This window comes from Equus przewalskii, chromosome 29 (assembly GCF_037783145.1).
Source record: "Equus przewalskii isolate Varuska chromosome 29, EquPr2, whole genome shotgun sequence".
In the NCBI taxonomy this organism is placed as follows: Eukaryota; Metazoa; Chordata; class Mammalia; order Perissodactyla; family Equidae; genus Equus; species Equus przewalskii.
In genome coordinates, this window is record NC_091859.1 from 20,920,250 (window position 1) to 20,938,555 (window position 18,306).

General features: G+C 37.1%; 1 protein-coding gene across 15 annotated transcripts in view; it reads left to right on the plus strand.

The window, feature by feature from the left end:
- VEZT (vezatin, adherens junctions transmembrane protein) overlaps positions 1-18,306 on the plus strand; it is a 75,317-nt gene that overhangs the window by 6,028 nt on the left and 50,983 nt on the right. For 2 of the 15 annotated variants that reach the window (XM_070600404.1, XM_070600406.1), the window contains exon 1: positions 7,113-7,246. The exons of 11 other annotated variants lie outside the window; for them this stretch is intronic. In XM_070600404.1, coding sequence (XP_070456505.1) covers positions 7,238-7,246 — 9 coding nt within the window. In that variant the 5' untranslated portion in view covers positions 7,113-7,237. Of the gene's footprint in view, positions 1-7,105; positions 7,247-18,306 lie in introns of those variants that run through there. 2 more of the 15 variants (XM_070600407.1, XM_070600401.1) reach the window with 2 other exon arrangements.

Here is an 18,306-nt window from a genome sequence, read left to right on the forward strand (position 1 = left end):
TCATGGCCTTTCTTGTTATGTTGCATAGATTTGCCACAGTGTTGACTTACCAGATAGAGTTTTCAAAGAACCAGTTAAATTGATTTTGTTTGATCAGCTCAACTGAGTTTGTTTGTGATTATTTTGTGTGTGTATGTGAGGAAGGTTGGCCCTGAGCTAACATCTCTTGCCAATCTTCCTCTATTTTATGTGAGATGCTGCCACAGCATGGCTTGACAAGCGGTGCTGGGTCCCCACCCAGGATCTGAACCTTTAAACCCTGGGCTGCTGAAGCAGAGCATGCAAACTTAATCACCACACCACCAGGCCAGCCCCTGATTAATTTTTTTTTTAATTTTCTACTTTTATCCATTTCCTTCTACTTTCTTTGTGTTTATTGGCTGTTTTTTTTTTTTCTCTAGCTTCTTGAATTAAAGACTAAGTACTAAAAATAATTTGTGGGGTTATAAATTTCCCTATGAGTACTACATTGGCTGTATCTCATGAGTTTTGAAATGTAGTTTGTCTCACAGGTTTGTAATTTCCTTTTTTATTTCTTCTTTAACCATGATTTATTTAATACCCAGGTGTATGGGTCAGGGATCGATATTATTGTAGGTGATGATTTTTCTCCAAGTGCCCCTCCAGACCCGTAATTTCACCCTATTATGGAATGCATCACCTGTATTCCCTTGTCCTATGATTTCATTTTGGTCCAGCCAGTGAGAAGGCCCTTTTAAATGAGAGGTATCTTAGTCTATTCAGGCTGCTGTAATAAAAATACCATACCAGGTGGCTTATAAACAACAAAAATTTATATCTCACAGTTCTGAAGGCTGGGAAATCCAAGATCAGGGTGCCAGCATGGTCAAGTTCTGGTGATAACTCGATTCTTGGTTCATAGATGGCTGTCTTTCTGCTGTGTTCTCACATGGCAGAAAGGGCGAGGGAGCTCCCTGGGATCTCTTTTATAAGGGCATTAATTCCGTTCTTGAGAGGTCTAACAGTATGACCTAGATACCTCAAAGGCCCGGCCTCCAAGTACTATTACATTGAGGATTAGATTTCAACATATGAGTTTTGGGAGGACACAAACATTCAGTCTATAGTGCAAGGGTAGAAGAGAGAGCACTGGAGAGGTATTCATCCTCATAGTTCCCTCCCTCCAGGGCTACCATTTGGTAATGATTGTGTCCCTGTACCTAAAGCCACAACTCTTGTTGGGGACTCCTTTAGCTTCCATCTCTTCCAGCGCTTCAGTGACCCTGCCCTTTAGCCTATGGACGGTAATAACTTCCTGCTGTTTCTAGTACCTGGGGGTTTCGCTGTCCCCTATTGGTTGCCCTGACTCTACTTACAGCTTTGTAAATAAGTGGTCATTTCATTAAACTCTTTTCAGTTACCCCTTTTGAGTGTGCCATCTGTTTCTTGCAAAGTTCCTGTAAGAAGATTTTTCAGTTAACCTATTTTGCTGCCCCTGTTCTGTTCTCTAGGATTAACTCTTGTCCATTATCACCTATGGCCTCTGTTTTTGCCCTCTGAGAACCTGTTCCTTGTCTCTTAGTATTCCATAGCCTCATATGGAATGAGTGTTAAAGTGTATTCTTGTTCGGAACTGCACACCTTTCACAGTTTGATTCCTGCTGGTGCAGGTCTGTGGGCCTAAGAGTTGCTTTAGAGGTTGAATAATTACAAGATTTTGCAGGATTTTGGTTTCTTTGGCAGTATAGTTTCCTGAAATGTAGTAGGTTTCCAGTCTGTTTGCTTCTAGACAGTTTCATACACAATTAACCGCAGCTAAAGAGCCCATTTAGACATAGTTCTTAAATTTGAAGTCAGCAGATTTTTTTCTGATTCTGTTTTGGATCTTTTCTTCCTCTCGTTCAATTTAATGGCAACAACCCTGATCATCTACAAGAGAGGCTTGGGTGGAAAGGTATCACCTTTAATCAGATCTTAGCAGCTGGGCTGGTTCCCATTATTTTGGGGAGGATCTTGGGGGAAGACTTGAGGTCACCATCTTATTTCCTGCCTTTTGGCTTTTCCAGCCATGAGAACCCCTCCCCGACATCCCCTCGCCCCCCTCCCTCCCCATCACCACTTTCAGTCATCTTAATCTCAGGCCACGGGCAGAGAAATCCTTCTCTTGCAGAGTTGAAAGCTTCTTGGGCATGTGGCCTGTCTTCCACGGTATTACAATGCAATGGCAATAGTTTATCAAATGTTTTGCCATTTGAGTATAGTGAGTCAGCTTTTTTTGCCTGCAGTATATTTCCTTGCCATTCATAGCTCAACTGCTAAGCCAGTACAATGTATTTTAGGTTCTGTTAAGTCAGCCCTACTTCTAGATAACGAGGACTATATTAGCCATAGATCTTAGTACAGAAAACAGAAACCCCTCTATCTACTACTATAAATAGAGAAAGATTTAATACAGGGAATTAGTGGGTAAAGTATTGTTGGAAGGGCTAGAGGATCAAGTTCTGTCAAGGTTGTTAAACTCATAAAGCCAAGAACCACATGATTACGATCATAGCTACAGTCCAAGAATCAGGAAGCCATCGCCACGTCTGCCTCTCCATAACCTGCAAAGCTGGAACAATGATACTAGAACTCAGAGTCTATCTATTGTCTCTACCACAACTTCCTTTGCATTGCGAGGAAGCTGGAGAATACATATTGGAATACTGCTTGAGAAACGTTTTGCCTCCACAGCTTTGTTTAATAGCAAAACAAAATAAAAGTAAGGCAGCAAGAAGTGGACCTCTGCTTCCTTCCCACCTTCCAAATTTCTCACAAGTGTACCTAATTGGGGGAACCCTAATTTATATCTAGAACGGTAGCTCCAAGATAATTTAGGAATTGTCACATTTAGCTTTCCTGTCTCTCTCTCTCTCTCTCTCTCTTTTTTTTTTTTTTTGGTGAGGAAGATTGGTCCTGAGCTAACATCTGTTGCCAATCTTTCCCTTTTTGCTTGAGAGGGATTGGCCCTGAGCTAACATCCATGTCCATCTTCCTCTGTTTTGTATGTGGCCGCCACCACAGCATGGCTTGATGAGTGGTGTGGAGGTCTGTGCCTGGAATCTGAACCCATGAACCCCAGGCCACTGAAGCAGAGCACATGAACTTAACCACTACACCCCCTCTGCTGGCCTCAGCTTTCCCATCTCTTTAACCCAAGAAGGAAACACAATAGAAGGAAGGAAGGTGGAATGGAGGTTGAACAAACCAGTCCACTATATCCATTATGAGACCTAACTGCTCCTCCCCAAGAAAAATTAACTGGGATATTGTGGGTAAATTCAGTGTAATACTGTCATTTTAATGATTTTCAGAGTCAGAAATCAGACTTGCTTATATCTTAAGACTTAGAGAGTCATGTGCTGCATTAAAATTAAAAATTTTAAATCAAGCAAAGTTTTTGGAAAGTATTCCAACCACATCCTTTCCTTGTTTAAAACTCTTGAAGTATTTGGGGCCGGCCCCATGGCACAGCGGTTAAGTTCACACATTCCACTTCAGCAGCCCGGGGTTCACTGGTTTGGATCCTGGTTGCAGACCTATGCACTGCTTGGCACGCCATGCTGTGGCAGGTGTCCCACATGTAACGTAAAGGAAAATGGGCATGGATGTTAGCTCAGGGCCAGTCTTCCTCAGCAAAAAGAGGAGGATTGGTGGCAGCTGTTAGCACATGGCTAATCTTCCTCAAAAAAAACCTTGAAGTATCTTGTTTTCATATCAATTTTCTGATTTCCAAATTATTAGTAAGTTTTATTATTGTCTAATTTTGGTCTTTTGTATTCTCCTTCCAGAGATCATCTTCAAGTCCTCCTAGTCTGGGAGGACCAGGGGTGCACTGAAAGATGATATAGTAGAGGAATTAAGAAAAGGAAGGAAGAGTGAGGTTCCCAGGCCCAATTCTTACTCCTCTCCCCAGCATCTGACCACCTTCATCTCATCAGGGCTGGATTCCCCATATACCTTAGAATTAATTCCGTTATCTTGGACCTGACTACCCCAAGAGACTGAAGTGGGAAAGACAGCACACCTCAGACTTGGACCTCAGGTTGAACAGCATCAGGACAAAGTTCAGAAAATCATGGACACCACATCTAACATGGGTATTAAGCAAAATAAATGCTGAAATACCAATATTGTCACTTTCCTCTGTTATTGTAGTCTCTAATTAAGATATTTTGAGAGTAAGAATTCTTTAGTCAGCTTAAACAGGTGTTAAAGTTCTCATGTTGCTCTTTCATGGCTGTCAGATTTTTTCGTTGTAAATTAGTTGCAGAAACTTTGAGTCATTCGTCCTGTCTTGAGTCCTGCTATTCCTAGAGGGACGAGTACTTGAAAATAAGAACTTTTTGTCTGAAGAACTAGTATTTCTACCTCTTTGCATTATTTGTAGTGCGTCTAAACCATTTCTTTGTAACTTCGTCATAGGAACAATGTTGTACTCAAGGTGCCTTTTACACTCTCAGATCTCTGTCCATGGTAACCTTATTTTCTATAGTTGAACTCCTTTTGGTATTTGTTGAAATTCTTTCTCTTTTTCTTTATTCATGACTGGGAAAGCTAGTTTTTGCCCATGTTATCTTGATCTCTTTCACTCCTTCATCCTTCGTCCTTCTCAGTAAGTTATTACATATTAACCCTTTGTTGGGACTATGTTCAGGGTTTGCTCCCTGCTACCCCCAGCACTAAATCAATCAAATGAATGTGAGATGGCCCTCACACAATCTCCCACATTTGAAAGAAAGTTAAAAAAAAACAAATACTCTCCTGCTTGAGAGGATGTATTTTCTTTATATTTTTTAAGGTTGTTATATTTCTGTAAAGAACATTAAGGCATTCTTTATTAGGTATCATTTGTAAATTCTTTTCTTCCTGCATTATTGATTTGATTAATGGAAGGAAATTGGTTTTGTCTGTGAATGTATACCTTGACAGTATTTACTACTTTGATAATGGAGCTTGCTGTCTGAAATTTATTATGCATATAAAATTTAAGGTATTTTTATATCATTATTATTTTTCTTTAAAATGTATTTTCAGCTTCCTATGGTACATAAAGTTCTACAGTTGTATTATATAAAATGATCTACTTCTGAATAGTAGCTGAGATTGGAAGCATAGCAAAATTCATGCTTTTATCACTATTTGTAATGGTGGAAAGAGTATTTGTTAATGGAGTTATTCAATCAGGAGCCTACTGATATAAGATTGACCATTAATTCCAAAGCTACTTTGTCACCCGATAGGCAAGAATAAATTTGTTTAGCATGAATTATAAAAATTTTTATTGGGAACAAGTCTTTGCTTTTTTCTGTTTGGGGCATGTTGTTTCTTCCATTTTGGCTTCTTCACATATTCTCAGAGTTCCAATATAGATTTTAAGGTTTTTTTTTTTTAATGTAAACATTCCAGAAGGTAGTATGTAGGTCTCTCTTAGGTATTGTATTGTATTTATTAAAATGCAAGTTCCTTTGTCTCAGGCCATGATACAGTGCTTAAATTATTTTTTATGGTTATCTTGGTATTTTATGTAGTTATACTAAAGACTTTCATTTTTTAAAAGCATGTGGAAAGAAGGCTAGATGAGTAATAGAGGGACTGACATTAATTAGCAGTGATATCTTGAATGAATTATTTAATTTCTCTAAAGTTTGCTTTCATTTGTTATAGGAAGGAGTTATATACCAAATCGTTCTTTCTTATTACATTTTTCCTGAATCTGGTAGGTTGAATAAATGAGAGTAGGGCCTTAGAGGCTTAGGTTAATTAGGAGATACAGGAAGAGATTCTGCTCATTTCCAGTCTCTTTTTAGATCAGAAACCCTAGCTCAATTTAGTTTTCCTGGTTCTGTACCAGGTGTTCCCTGAGTTCCCAGAAGTAAATCATGCCTTAAGGATTTCGGAGAAAAGGCCCAAAGCCAATGTACTCCACAGGGGCACAGTGTTAGACAGTGCACTGACTTCGGTGCCTCCGGATTTTTAAAGTACTGCTGATTATCTGCTGACACTTTTTATTCCCACTACAGCAGATCAAAATGCCATTAGTCTTATTTGAAATAATATATTTAAGGACATCCTTTATTTTTAAATCCATGTTGTAATTATTTAGCTGACAATCTGGCCACCTGTATCTTATTGTTGGGATTTTGCTGATTAATCCACAACCATATCTCTTTAGTACCTTTATTAAAGTGGATGTTCTACTTCAGTATGTACCTTGCCTTGTTCTTGTTGTTTTTCTTTTCCTTACTAATTGCCCCTTTCTGATGAAAGGGAATAATGAATCATTCTGAAAGATCTCCCCTTTGTCTCTTAATAGAACCACAAATTCTGTCTCCACTTTTGTTATTATTATTATTTGGGATAAGGAAAACAGAAAATAAGGTTGGGTGTGATCCAATAATATCCAAACCTCATTTTAATGTTTATTGCGTGCTCTTCTCACACCCACCATTTTGCCAGTGTTTGACCTGGCTCTAATTTTTCCTAAAGCAATTGAAAATGATAGTTTTACTTCCTTACCTTGCTTCTGCTCTACATTCAGTAAGTGCCCGATATATGCCAGTTGATTACCCATATATTGAATGATATTAAGGGTAGCATCAGACCCAGGGAGAGCTCACCCCGCCATTGCTATCTTCTTGCCTTAGTTGAGACCAAGTCACTGTTGCTTTTTTAGTCAGTTGTGTGTATAAGCTGTGTGTGTCAGTTTTCTCCCTTTGCACTTCTCCCTTTGCATAAGATACTATTGTACTTAAGTACATTTGTACTATTGTATAGAAAAAATTTAAAGTTGCCCTTTTTAAAACTTTTTCTTGTTTATAATGTTTCATGTAAGATTAATTGGATAGGATGCATTTCGTTTGGAAAATATTGGAAACCTACAACCAGAAAAATTTACCTGCTGCTGGTTTAAATAAACTTTTAAGTAAGCACAAATATTAAGTAATATCCTTTAAAGATATTTTAAAAACCCCACTCTCCTTATTACTTCTTCTGCAATTACCGAGTAATACAGTGGCACTGAAGAAATTATGGTCAGGTTTTTTCAAAGAGCTGCTTCTCATAGGAAAATGCTTAGTAATGATGAAGACACGCCCTCCAGTTCAGTGGCCATTTTGTAGTGTAGTTCTCCTGGAGAAACAAGTGGGAACCATCAAAGAAAGAAGTGTGTGGATCAAAAGAATATGCTCAAGAGGCAGTAAATCTTTCATCTAGGTCAACTGGAGAAATTAGAACTATGCTGTCTGTGAGTAGTTTAATTAGTTGGACCAATTTTTATAACCCTTTTCAGCTTGCTTAATCTTTTTGAATTCTTTGATTAGATTTTCTTTTGCTGATACTGAGGAACAATTAAATTAACACTTGGCTTTGGGGCTTTTGGAATAGTAATTTAGAAGTTATGTTAAAATGTGTAAACTCCAAAAAGTGTTTCCTATTATTTTATAGTATCTTTATTTTTGCAAGATACTATTTTATGATATTGTCCAAGGTTTAGGGTGGGGTAGGATGGCAATAAGTAGTTATTTTCAGATTATACATTCTGATTGTGGACTGATTAAAGATATGTGAAAATTCTATAGTATATTGGCAATATAATGAATAGTAATGGGGAAGTTTATTTTCCTTTGTAGGGTTTTGTTAATTGTAAAAGTTTTAGCTCTATATATACCAAAGGCTTCTTCATTAAAAATAGAGAAAATAGCTACCTTGTGTAATTTAGTAATGACAGTCTTCCTCATCAGCTTATTTTATGGTGTTCTGTAGTTAGCGTGGAAAAAAAATAAGGAAATCATAGCAATTGACAATGGGAGTTCATTCTTTTCAATCATATTTTCCAAGAAAAATTGCTGTTCTGTATGGGATAATCATATTTAGACCTATAGCTTTAAGCTATATTCAAAGATAAAAGATTTTTAAAATATTTTAAATAGCTGATAAATAATTGTTCCCAGACAGTCTCCATCAAATCCTTATAACTACGATATCTCTTTCTTTAAAGATTTTGTTTTGGATAAAAGATATTTTAGAGGTTCTATTGACATGGTAGAAACTTTTAAAAATATATAACTTTCATTATGGTACTTTTTTCCTGAAGAAATTAAAAATTGATACAAATTTTTAAATAAAAATTACCTGTAAGTGATTTCGTAAATTCTTTTAAGAAGGGGATGGAAATCAAAGGCTTCTAGGTAAGCACAGATTTATGTAGGTGTGAAGTCTTCATTAACGAAGGTCCTTTACATTTCACGGCTTCAGGTGTCTGTGCCAATGCTTCCTGCCTCCTACTGCCTTCTGTCAGTAGCTGACTGCATTTTCCTGTTGCTTTTTGTGTTTTAATATAGACTTGCAGAGATCAAATAACATCTGACATCTGACATTAGTTAGCATTTTTCCAGGCCTAATAATACGGCTTTGATACAGTCTGACGTTTTAAATAAAGAAACTGTAGTAGTTGAGTAGATCATTAGTTTTGATATAGAAAAGTGTACATGATCATTCTGTTCTTTTGCTAAGCTAACAGTCCTACACCTTTCTTACCAGGCCTTCTGCTGGGCACCTTTTTCTGCACAAATAACACGTGAATATATTCTTACTTCAAAAAGTCTAATAATACAGGGAAAGCATCAGCCTTCCCTTAATCCCCTGTTTCTCCCCAGAAGTAACCACTGTAATCAGCTTTCTTCCAGATCATTTCAGTGCAATTAGATTCATATATACATATGTGCTAATATATGTGTGTAGGACACAGAAATATTGTATAATTTGACTTTTAAAAATGTAAATGGGGTTCTTAAATGGTTATAGTAATCAGTATTCTTTTTTTTTTTTAAAGATTTTATTTTTCCTTTTTCTCCCCAAAGCCCCCCGGTACACAGTTGTATATTTTTAGTTGTGGGTCCTTCTAGTTGTGGCACGTGGGATGCCTCCTCAGCATGGCATGATGAGCGGTGCCATGTCTACGCCCAGGATCTGAACCGACGAAATCCTGAGCCGCCGCAGTGGAGCCGTGAACTTAACCACTCGGCCACAGGGCCGGCCCCGCTCAGTGTTCCTCTATGTATATTTAAGCACACTTTTATAGTCATATCTGTAGAATAGATGCCTAGTGGAATTGCTCGGTCAATGGATATATACATTTATATTTTTATAGATGTACTCCCACTAACAGTGTTATGAAGTCTCTGTGTCCTCACACCCTTGCCAACACTAAATATGATCAGACTTCTTAATTGTTGCCAACCACCAGATAAAAATTATATCTTTCTTTTAATTTGCGCTTGTTCAGTGAAGGATGAAGTCTAACATATTTTCATTTGTATGCACTCATTTTTATATTTTTTTCTCTTTGAACTACCTCTTTGTATCTTTTGCCCGTTTTTGCATTTTTTTAAATCTTTTTCTAATTCGTTTATATGGGCTTATTATAAATTAAAGAAATTAGTTTTGTCACATATTAGCTAGATTTTCTCTCCAGTGGCATGAGTTGTTTTAAAAGCCCAATGAGCCGGACTTGAAAATAGTCTGTAAGAATAGAATACTATTGTTGTTATAGTCCCAAGATTCTTTACAGCCTCTTTCTAGGCTTGTGTAATCTGAGGCAAATATATATGAATTATCGCTCATCTGAAACAGAAATGATTAGGAATAAATGCACATATTATCAGAAGACTTAGGCTGACCTATTTTGAATTTTCTAACTTAATCTGTTAAATAAATTTTAAAATTACAAATCCAGTTTCTGGTTAAAAAAATACACAAACTATACAAAATACTATATTAGACCAAGTTAATGACTTTATTTACTCTAAGTTATTCACAATGTACTGGAGTAAAATACCAGCTTCAGCTCTGTCAGGCTGACTAGGTTCAAATCCTAGCTCTGTAATTTACTGTCTGTGACCTTGGCTAAGTTACTTGGTCTCTCTATTCCTTAGATTCCTCTTGTCTTATATGACCTCTGCCTCATTAGGTTACTGTAAAGATGAGGTGAGTTCGCACATAAAGCTGCTTAGAACAGTGCCTGGCACGTGTGGATACTCAGTAAAATGTTTGGTGCTGCTGTCGTTTGGGGAGGAATTGGCGGGGACGGAATCGGCCAAGCAGTTGGGAACCTATACGGACCATCCTTCTGTGAGGAAAAGGTACATCTGGGTAGACTCAAACAGAGTTAGCAGGCTTCACTGACATCTCCAAACCAGAGGTAATCACTGCTGTAACCTAAGAAATGGGCACACGAAGCAGGTCAAGGGCCATATCCAGACACCCACTACTTATGGCCCCATAGCCTGTGGGAAAGTGCAGCACTGGAATACTTTGTGTGTGTGATCTTGTTCATTTGGGGCCTGCTATGGCTCTATTAGCCTTGGTGACTACTAGACTAGTAGATTGGTAATCTACTGCCTTTTGACTATTTTTCTTTGAATTTATACCTGAAAATTTCCCTCTGGTTTCTGCCAGAATTATTCCCAATTGCTACTTTAACTCAGCTAATAAATATAGAACTCTCTTAAGGATGAAGAAACAGAAAAATCGTTGAGTCTGTAGATCATAGGAACACTAGTTCTGTGAAGGTTTGGAGGAGTTGAACCACTCCAAAATATATTCACAGGAAAAAAAAAAAATCCAGATTTGTGTTTCCAGATTGAAGAGAGTGTAGTTCTATGAAACTTCAAGCCGCCAGTGAAAGAGGAATCATTTGAGATGAGAACAACCTGAAGAGAGAAAAGATTTTTTTTAATGTGATTGAATTAAAAATTACACCATGCAGGGTCAGCATTTTGGACCTTACAGAATATACGATCTGATATATAAGTATATTAACCATGTCTTTTACTTTCTATATTCTGATGCATTTATCATCTTGGGGCCTTGCTGATCCTGGAGTGACTGCCCCTCCCAGGGTCAGCCAATTCCTAAGAGATAGTAAACTACTCACCTGGATGTGCATTTCTCACCTGGCCAGTATTTACCTGCCCTAATCCTCCCAAAGTCAGGTGCCAGACGCTACTAAGGACAGCCCCTATGCTCCAGAACCTACTCAATTTATTCAGACTAGCCAATCTTAAGCCTGTTTACCTTGCCTTGCCCATTCCTTCACACAAAAACCACAGTAAAGGCTCTTGCTCATCATTTCTCCTCTTTCTCTCCCTCCTTGTGCTGCCTCTGTGCTCTGCCGGCCCCCGGGGCATGGATTGCCCCCTTCCCTTGGAATCTGAGTATAATCAACAGTCTTTCAGTGCCAGTTGAACTGATCTGTTGGCCTCACCACACCCAAATGATATAACCTATATTTTAAAATAATAAGACGAACTTGAGAGAGAAAACTTGGTTATTCCTTCTAGATCTGCTTTTCCCTTAAAGAGGCTACTTTGTGTCATGGTTAAGGGTGTAGGTTTTAGACTCAGGCTAGTTAGCTTCACATTCTACTGAGTGACCTTGGACAAGTTATTTAACCTCCATATGCCCCAATTTCCTTCTAAAATAGGAGTAATAGTATTAAGACCTGTTTAGAAGTTTGTTGTTAGAAGTAAGTAAGGTATTAGAAAATATGCTTAATGCCTAACATATAAGCACCTCAAGAAATGCTTACTATTTTTGTTGTTACTCTTACTATTTTCCAGCAAAGGTTCTACTCTTTTCTAAAATATTGATCTCTCAGGGGCCAGCCCACTGTCATAGTGGTTAAGTTCACTCACTCCTCTTCAGCAGCCCAGGGTTCGTGGGTTTGGCCCTGTACACCACTCATCAAGCTGTGCCACGGCAGCATGTCACATACAAAATAGAGGAAAATTGGCATGGATGTTAGCTCAGGGACAGTCTTCCTCAAGCAAAAAGAGGTAGATTAGCAACAGATGTTAGCTCAGGGCCAATCTTCCTCACCAAAAAAAAAAATGAATGAATGAATATTTATTGATCTCTCTTAGGGCTCTCTTGTTTTCTCACACTATTTGTTATCTCTAGCTGCTCTCATCTACTCCGTATGTTTCTATACCTATATGCTACCATACTAGTTTGCCATCATACCTCTTTGCTAAAAACTCAAATCTATACATTCAGATTAGGCCACTCTCCAGATCACCATATATTTTAGGTCTAAGTTATTCACATTTGAATATCTCACAGGCATCTCTCTTTGCCTCCCTCTTCAGACTTGTTGCTCTGCCAATATTTTCTCTTTCAGTAAGTAGCACCACCTAATTGTTCAAACCAGAAACCTAGAAGTCCTCTTGGCCTCTCCACTGCCAACCACTTTCAGTCATAAACAGATACTAAATTTAGGGGGAAAGATTCGCAAACTAAAGAATGTTCATTACATTTTGGCAGAGGGAGTAGGGGTCAGGGGTAGGATAAAGAAAGTAATTTTGCATTTTATATCTTTTTGTACTGTTTTAATTTTTTATTTTAAAAATATATATTGTAGGTGCTCAATAAACACTATTTGGTTAGTGATAAATGGACAAATGATGATTGCCATTTGACTTTCCCCTTTTCTACCAAAATGATTTTTCTGGTGGAATGCTGTTACCACTCACTGATTGGCATCAGGAAGACAGAGCAGATAGTCTGTGAGGAACCAGAATGAGAATTTGGGCAGTAGTTGTTGCAGACTACAGATTGCTTTTCTAAAAGGGTATACAGCTCTTACAGGAGCTCTTCTGGGAAAGAGAAGGAGAGAGTCCAGAGGGTGCACCAGGGTTAGTGTGAAAAGAGCATCTAGGATTCTGCTGGCTTTTTCTTAGCCTTATGCTGGTGCTTGGATGTGGGCCTATAGCATTGACAGAAGTGTGCCAGTAACTAAAAGGAAATCACTCAGTAAGATGCCATTTGTGGAAGAAGCTAAATTTATTTAGATATCTTCCTTTCCTAGTTTTCGTATGTGTCCCAGTTAGTCAGATGTATGTTTCTTTTCTTATATTGAGGCCCCAACAGAAATTTTTTAATAAGGAAATTGTTTTAGGAAAACAAGTTCAGTTAGATGAGCATGAAGTTCATTTGAAAATAATCTTCAAATGTAAGCAAGTGCTGTAATTATTTTGGTTTTATATAATATTGATGGCTGGTTAAAATTTTAATGCATAAACTCTGCTGCAGTTATTTTGAAGGTAACTGATTTCAATCTTAGAAAGCCCGTTAAGTTTTTAGATTGCAAGTTATGGAAAAATAACTAATTTTCCATTTTTGTTTTTGCTTTTTGAATCCATTATTCTCCCAAAATAAAATGTAAAGAATGAAAGCAGCTACTGGGCTACTTATTTTTTGTGAATTTTTTTCAATATATGATTCCATATACCCTAAAACAGCGTTTCTCAACCTCAGCACTATTGACAGTTTGAGCTGGATAACTGTGGGGCTTGTTCTGCGCATTGTAGGATGTTGAGTATCATCCATGACCTCTACCTATTGGTTGCCAGTCCCTCCGCTCCTCAGTTATAACAACCAGAAATGTCTTCAGACATTGCCAAATGTCAGAGTGGGGAGATGGGACAAAATCTATTTTGATTGAGAACTACTCCTCTATAGGAGCGTAATGTTGTTTTTGTTTTTAATTATCTTGCTTAACAGTATTTTAAAAACATGGCTCCAACAATCACATAATTGAAAATTGCTTATTCCACAAACTACATTAGTTTGTAGAAATTAAATATGAATAATTGACGTTAATAGGTAATTAGCCATTTATTTGTACTGCCAGTGAGACTGGTAACTTGAAATCTTGTTGCTACAGGGTACCTTTGACATTTGTTGTCCTTAATAGGAGTATTGAGTGGCCTGGGCATTATTGCAGGAAGTTTGCAAGTCCAAATATTTGCCCAGGATTATCTGAATATTTTTATGGATACATAAAAGATCGTGTGCACGTTATACTAGTTGAAGAAAGGGAAAGTTACATAGCAGTCATCGTTTGTCCATTTATCACTAACCAACTAGTATTTATTGAGCGCCTACTATATATACTATACTTGTGTGATTAACTCACAAATTCATTGAAAGATGTTACTAAATGAACATTTTCTTTTTGTCATATTCTCTTTCAGTAGATATTTAAAGTACTACTATCGTTACATGGAAGTTTGTAAAGATTTGAGTGTTCTTAAGTTCAATAAACCTGTCTTTTTCCCAGATTAAAATAAGTTGAATTTTCTCAATTTTGCATTTTCTGCCATATTATTTTCTTAAATCTTTTATTACTAGATTTTAGGAAAATCTAGCATCTGATTTCTTTAAACTTTTATAATGTACTTTAAAAGTTATACATAGAAAGAGAGAATAATACAGTGAAAGCTCCATGTACCCATCACCCAGCTTCAGCCTCAGCAGCTGTTAACATTTTGCCAAACTGTCTCATCTATTCCTCTCCCACTCCCACCCTTTTTCTTGGAGTATTTCAAAGTAAATCCCAGATATTACCTAATTTCACCTGTAAATTCTTTAGTGTGCATCTCTAACAGACAAATACCCTCTTTTTTAAAAAAAATGCTAACTTCAAATAATTATCTAATAAAATTAATAGTAATTCTCTAATATCGTCTAATACCTAGTCTGTGTTTGGGTTTCCTTGAGTATCTCGAAAATGTCTTATAGTTGTTCAAACCAGGATTCAAACAAAGTCCATACATCACATTTGGGTAATATGTCCCTTTAGTCTTTAGCAGTTTTCTCCACCTCTTCCACCTTTATTATATCATTTATTAGTTGAAGAAGCTGGGTGATTTGATCTGTAGAATTTCCATATTCTGGATTTGGCTGATTGCATAGGGTAAAGGTGTCATTTGATTCAGCACAATAGTCTGTATTTTAACATACCGCTTTTTTTTTTTTTTGAGGAAGATCAGCCCTGAGCTAACATCTGCTGCCAATCCTCCTCTTTTTATTGAGGAAGACTGGCCCTGAGCTAACATCCATGCCCATCTTCCTCTACTTTATATGTGGGAGGCCTACCACAGCATGGCGTGCCGAGCAGTGCCACGTCCACACCCGGGATCCGAACCAGAACATGCGAACTTAACTGCTGCGCCACCGGGCCGGCCCCTAAACATACCACTTTTTTATCTTATTTCTGCAACAACGTCATGAGGTTTGTTTTACCACCTGAACAAGTTTAAGAGCCGCATAGCATTCTTATTTTGTACTTAAGCTGAGACCAAGAGAGAATTTTCCTGAAACATAGCAGCCTACTTGGAAAGTATCAGACTACTCAGTATTTTCCTTGATACTTTTGAAAACCAGGTATACCATGGTCTTATGAGAAGTATCACAGAATGAAACTTTTTAGCAAGGATGTCACCTGTTTTGATTTTTTTTCTCCCCTGTGCCTCAATATTGCTTGGCATGTAGAAGATGTTCAGTTAGTATTTATTATTGAATGAGTTGCCTAATTCTACCTTGTTTGGCCTATTCTTCCCTCTCTAAGCTAGAACTTGAAGAGTTACAACTTGTTCTATCTGTAAGGGTTTAAAGCAGTTTAGAAGAGAGAACCTAATAATAAAAGCATTTTACCCATCATCTCCATTTCTACACTAGGTAATCTTCCTTTTTAAATGCAAACCAGCAATAATGGTACTGACATTTCAACAGAATGACCATAAATCATGCAGAAAATAAACAATACATTAAATGAATGGTTCAAACTTTATATATCCATTAGTGTGAGATCTGCTATCTTTAATGGGGGGCATGAAGTGCAGGTGGTGTAGGACATAAATGAGTCATTTTCTTGAAGTGCTTATTCAGCAAAAATGTAGGGGTTTCCTGTCCGTTTTTGTTTATTTTTCTTGCAGAAGTATGTTTCAGCCATCAGAACAATCTTAGCACAACCAAAGACTCTTGGCTATCTTTCGTTTAGCAAAATTCTTTCTGGTGCTATGATGGGTGTTTTCTGTCAGCTAAAATTTACAGGAATAGTGAACCACAAGGATTTCCTGCGGAGAAGCTCCCGTATGCTGTGTCTGAGGTTTCTCGTGTTTCTTTTGGCAGCAGTCACATTCTCCAACACTACAAAATTATAGTTTGAGTCCAGTGCTAACAGTTTCTCTTCAAGAAAACAACTTTACTGAAACACTTGTGGTTCTATTTTGCTTGAACCAAGGGAAAAAGTTATAACAAATTACCTATCACTGCCTACTCTGCTATCCTCCCCAAAACGTACCTTTCTAAAGCTGCCATCAACCTATAATAATACTCACTCTATGAAGCAGAGAAATTTCTTTGTATGAGTTTATAAGCCTAATAGCCCAAAACCTCCAAATATAGTGGTTAGGGCTGTTACAATAGGGAGGCTTAGCTTGCTGTAAAAGAAAAACTAAAAATAAATGATTTGGGTGATCACATTTTAATACTAAGACAGTGTTTGCCTTTTTTACTCTCATCCTCTTGTGCATGCACAGAGTATGATAAGCTTATTCGTATGGTTTCATATTCCACATTAAAATTAACCTTTTCAAAACTATTTCTTGTCAAGTTTTGTTATGGCTATTTTTTGATAGTACAATTGTAAGAAAAGACTATTAAAATACTCCTCCCTTTCCAACTATCTGAGCTAACATCTGTTTCCAGTCTTCCTCTATTTTGTATGTAGGTCACCACCACAGCATGGCCACCAATGAATGGTGTAGGTCCGTGCCCAGGAACTGAACCCGGGCCACTCAAGCAGAGCATGCTGAACTTACCTAACTTTCTTTATATATTTCATCCAAAACAATAAATTCCAGCAGATTCAATGAAGAAGCAGATGTACTATTAAGCCAGACAGTAAAGAGATTTGCAAAAATGTCAAACAATCTACTTTTCTCAATACATTTTTTCATTAAAATTATTTACATTAATATTGCAATGTAATAAACAATAGTTTATTGTTATTTGCAGTAAATCAATAAATGTTTTAAATTTTTTCAGTTTTTATTTCTAATTTCAGTTTTAATTTCTAATATGATAAATATCATTAGGTATACACATAAGCTAAAGCTTTTTCGGATCCTCAGTAATTTTTAAAAACCTGAAGAATCTTGAGACTAAAAACATTTGAGCACCACTGGTCATGATGTGGTTTTCTGAGAGCTATCAAATAGTACATGGGCCAGTTGCAGTTTCAGAGAAAAAGTGATAGTAATTTTATCCCAAAACATTTTTTTAAATTAATGTAAAATAATTTCATTAAAAATCCCTTTGCATTCTTCAAAATTGCTCATGTGCTACAAGGTCTGTCTCAGTCAGTTCATCTTGGCTCATGTTCAGTTTGTTAACCAAGGGATGTTTGTTTTCATTTGTGTGTTATCATTGGTTAAATTTTAAATTTTATTTTGGCTTAAAGGTGATTGAAGCATGAAAGTAGAAATAAAACAGTGAAATAAATGCTACAACTCAGAATACTATCATAGACATAATGAATAGAGCTTTAGTGTTCATACAGTCTGAGTTTGTGTTAGAAAGTGATATGATTTGCATTGAAAGCCAAGAAGAGAAAAGTACAAATATGAAATATGATGAAGACTGGAATTAAATTTTATCATACCTGTAGTACCTTCATCTCTAGTCTCCAAAGGTTATCTACCCTGAAATTTTGTCAAATAGTTACATAAAGCCGTGAAACAAAGCATGGTGATGGTCATGGGAAGCCACCATTTTCCAGAACTGTAAAATAGGGCGTGAAACAGTGATGAAAATGATGAATTCTGTCACTGAAGATGAAGAAAACAGAACTACTAAGGCATCATTTGTCGTTGCATAGCACAAATGAATATGTCACACCTCTGACAAGAAGCTTGTGAAATCACCCAAAAAGTTAGTGAAAAGTTTACGTTTGGAGAAGAGACAGAATTAAGCTACTGGTAGAATTACTGTATCAAATGATACTGTTAGACATTATCAGTAGTGTATGAGGTAAACAATTAATGCTGCTGTTTTTGTGAAATATGACATAGCAAGTGTTGCAGATTATGGTGATCCAAACTGAGTATGTATGCTCTTAGTTGATGTGCAAAACATACGGAGAACAGAGTATTCGTTGTTTCTCTTCTGTTTAATCACTTACAAGAGAATCAATGTTACAGATATTCCATTTTGTTACTTTGTGAGCTGTGACATAAACTGGAAAAGGAAGGGGCATTGGGGTCAGTGCTGACACAGCATCAGCTACGTATGCAGTAAGAAAAGGCATTACAATTTAAATAAAAAGAAGTTTGACCCCATCCATCCACCCGCCGAGCCTCTTCCCAGAGAACAGTTAGCAGTCAAGAGTGTGCCTCATGATCTCAATTGAGTCTTTAATTAGAACAGGAGTCAGCAGTGGGCCAGATTTGTCCCACTCTG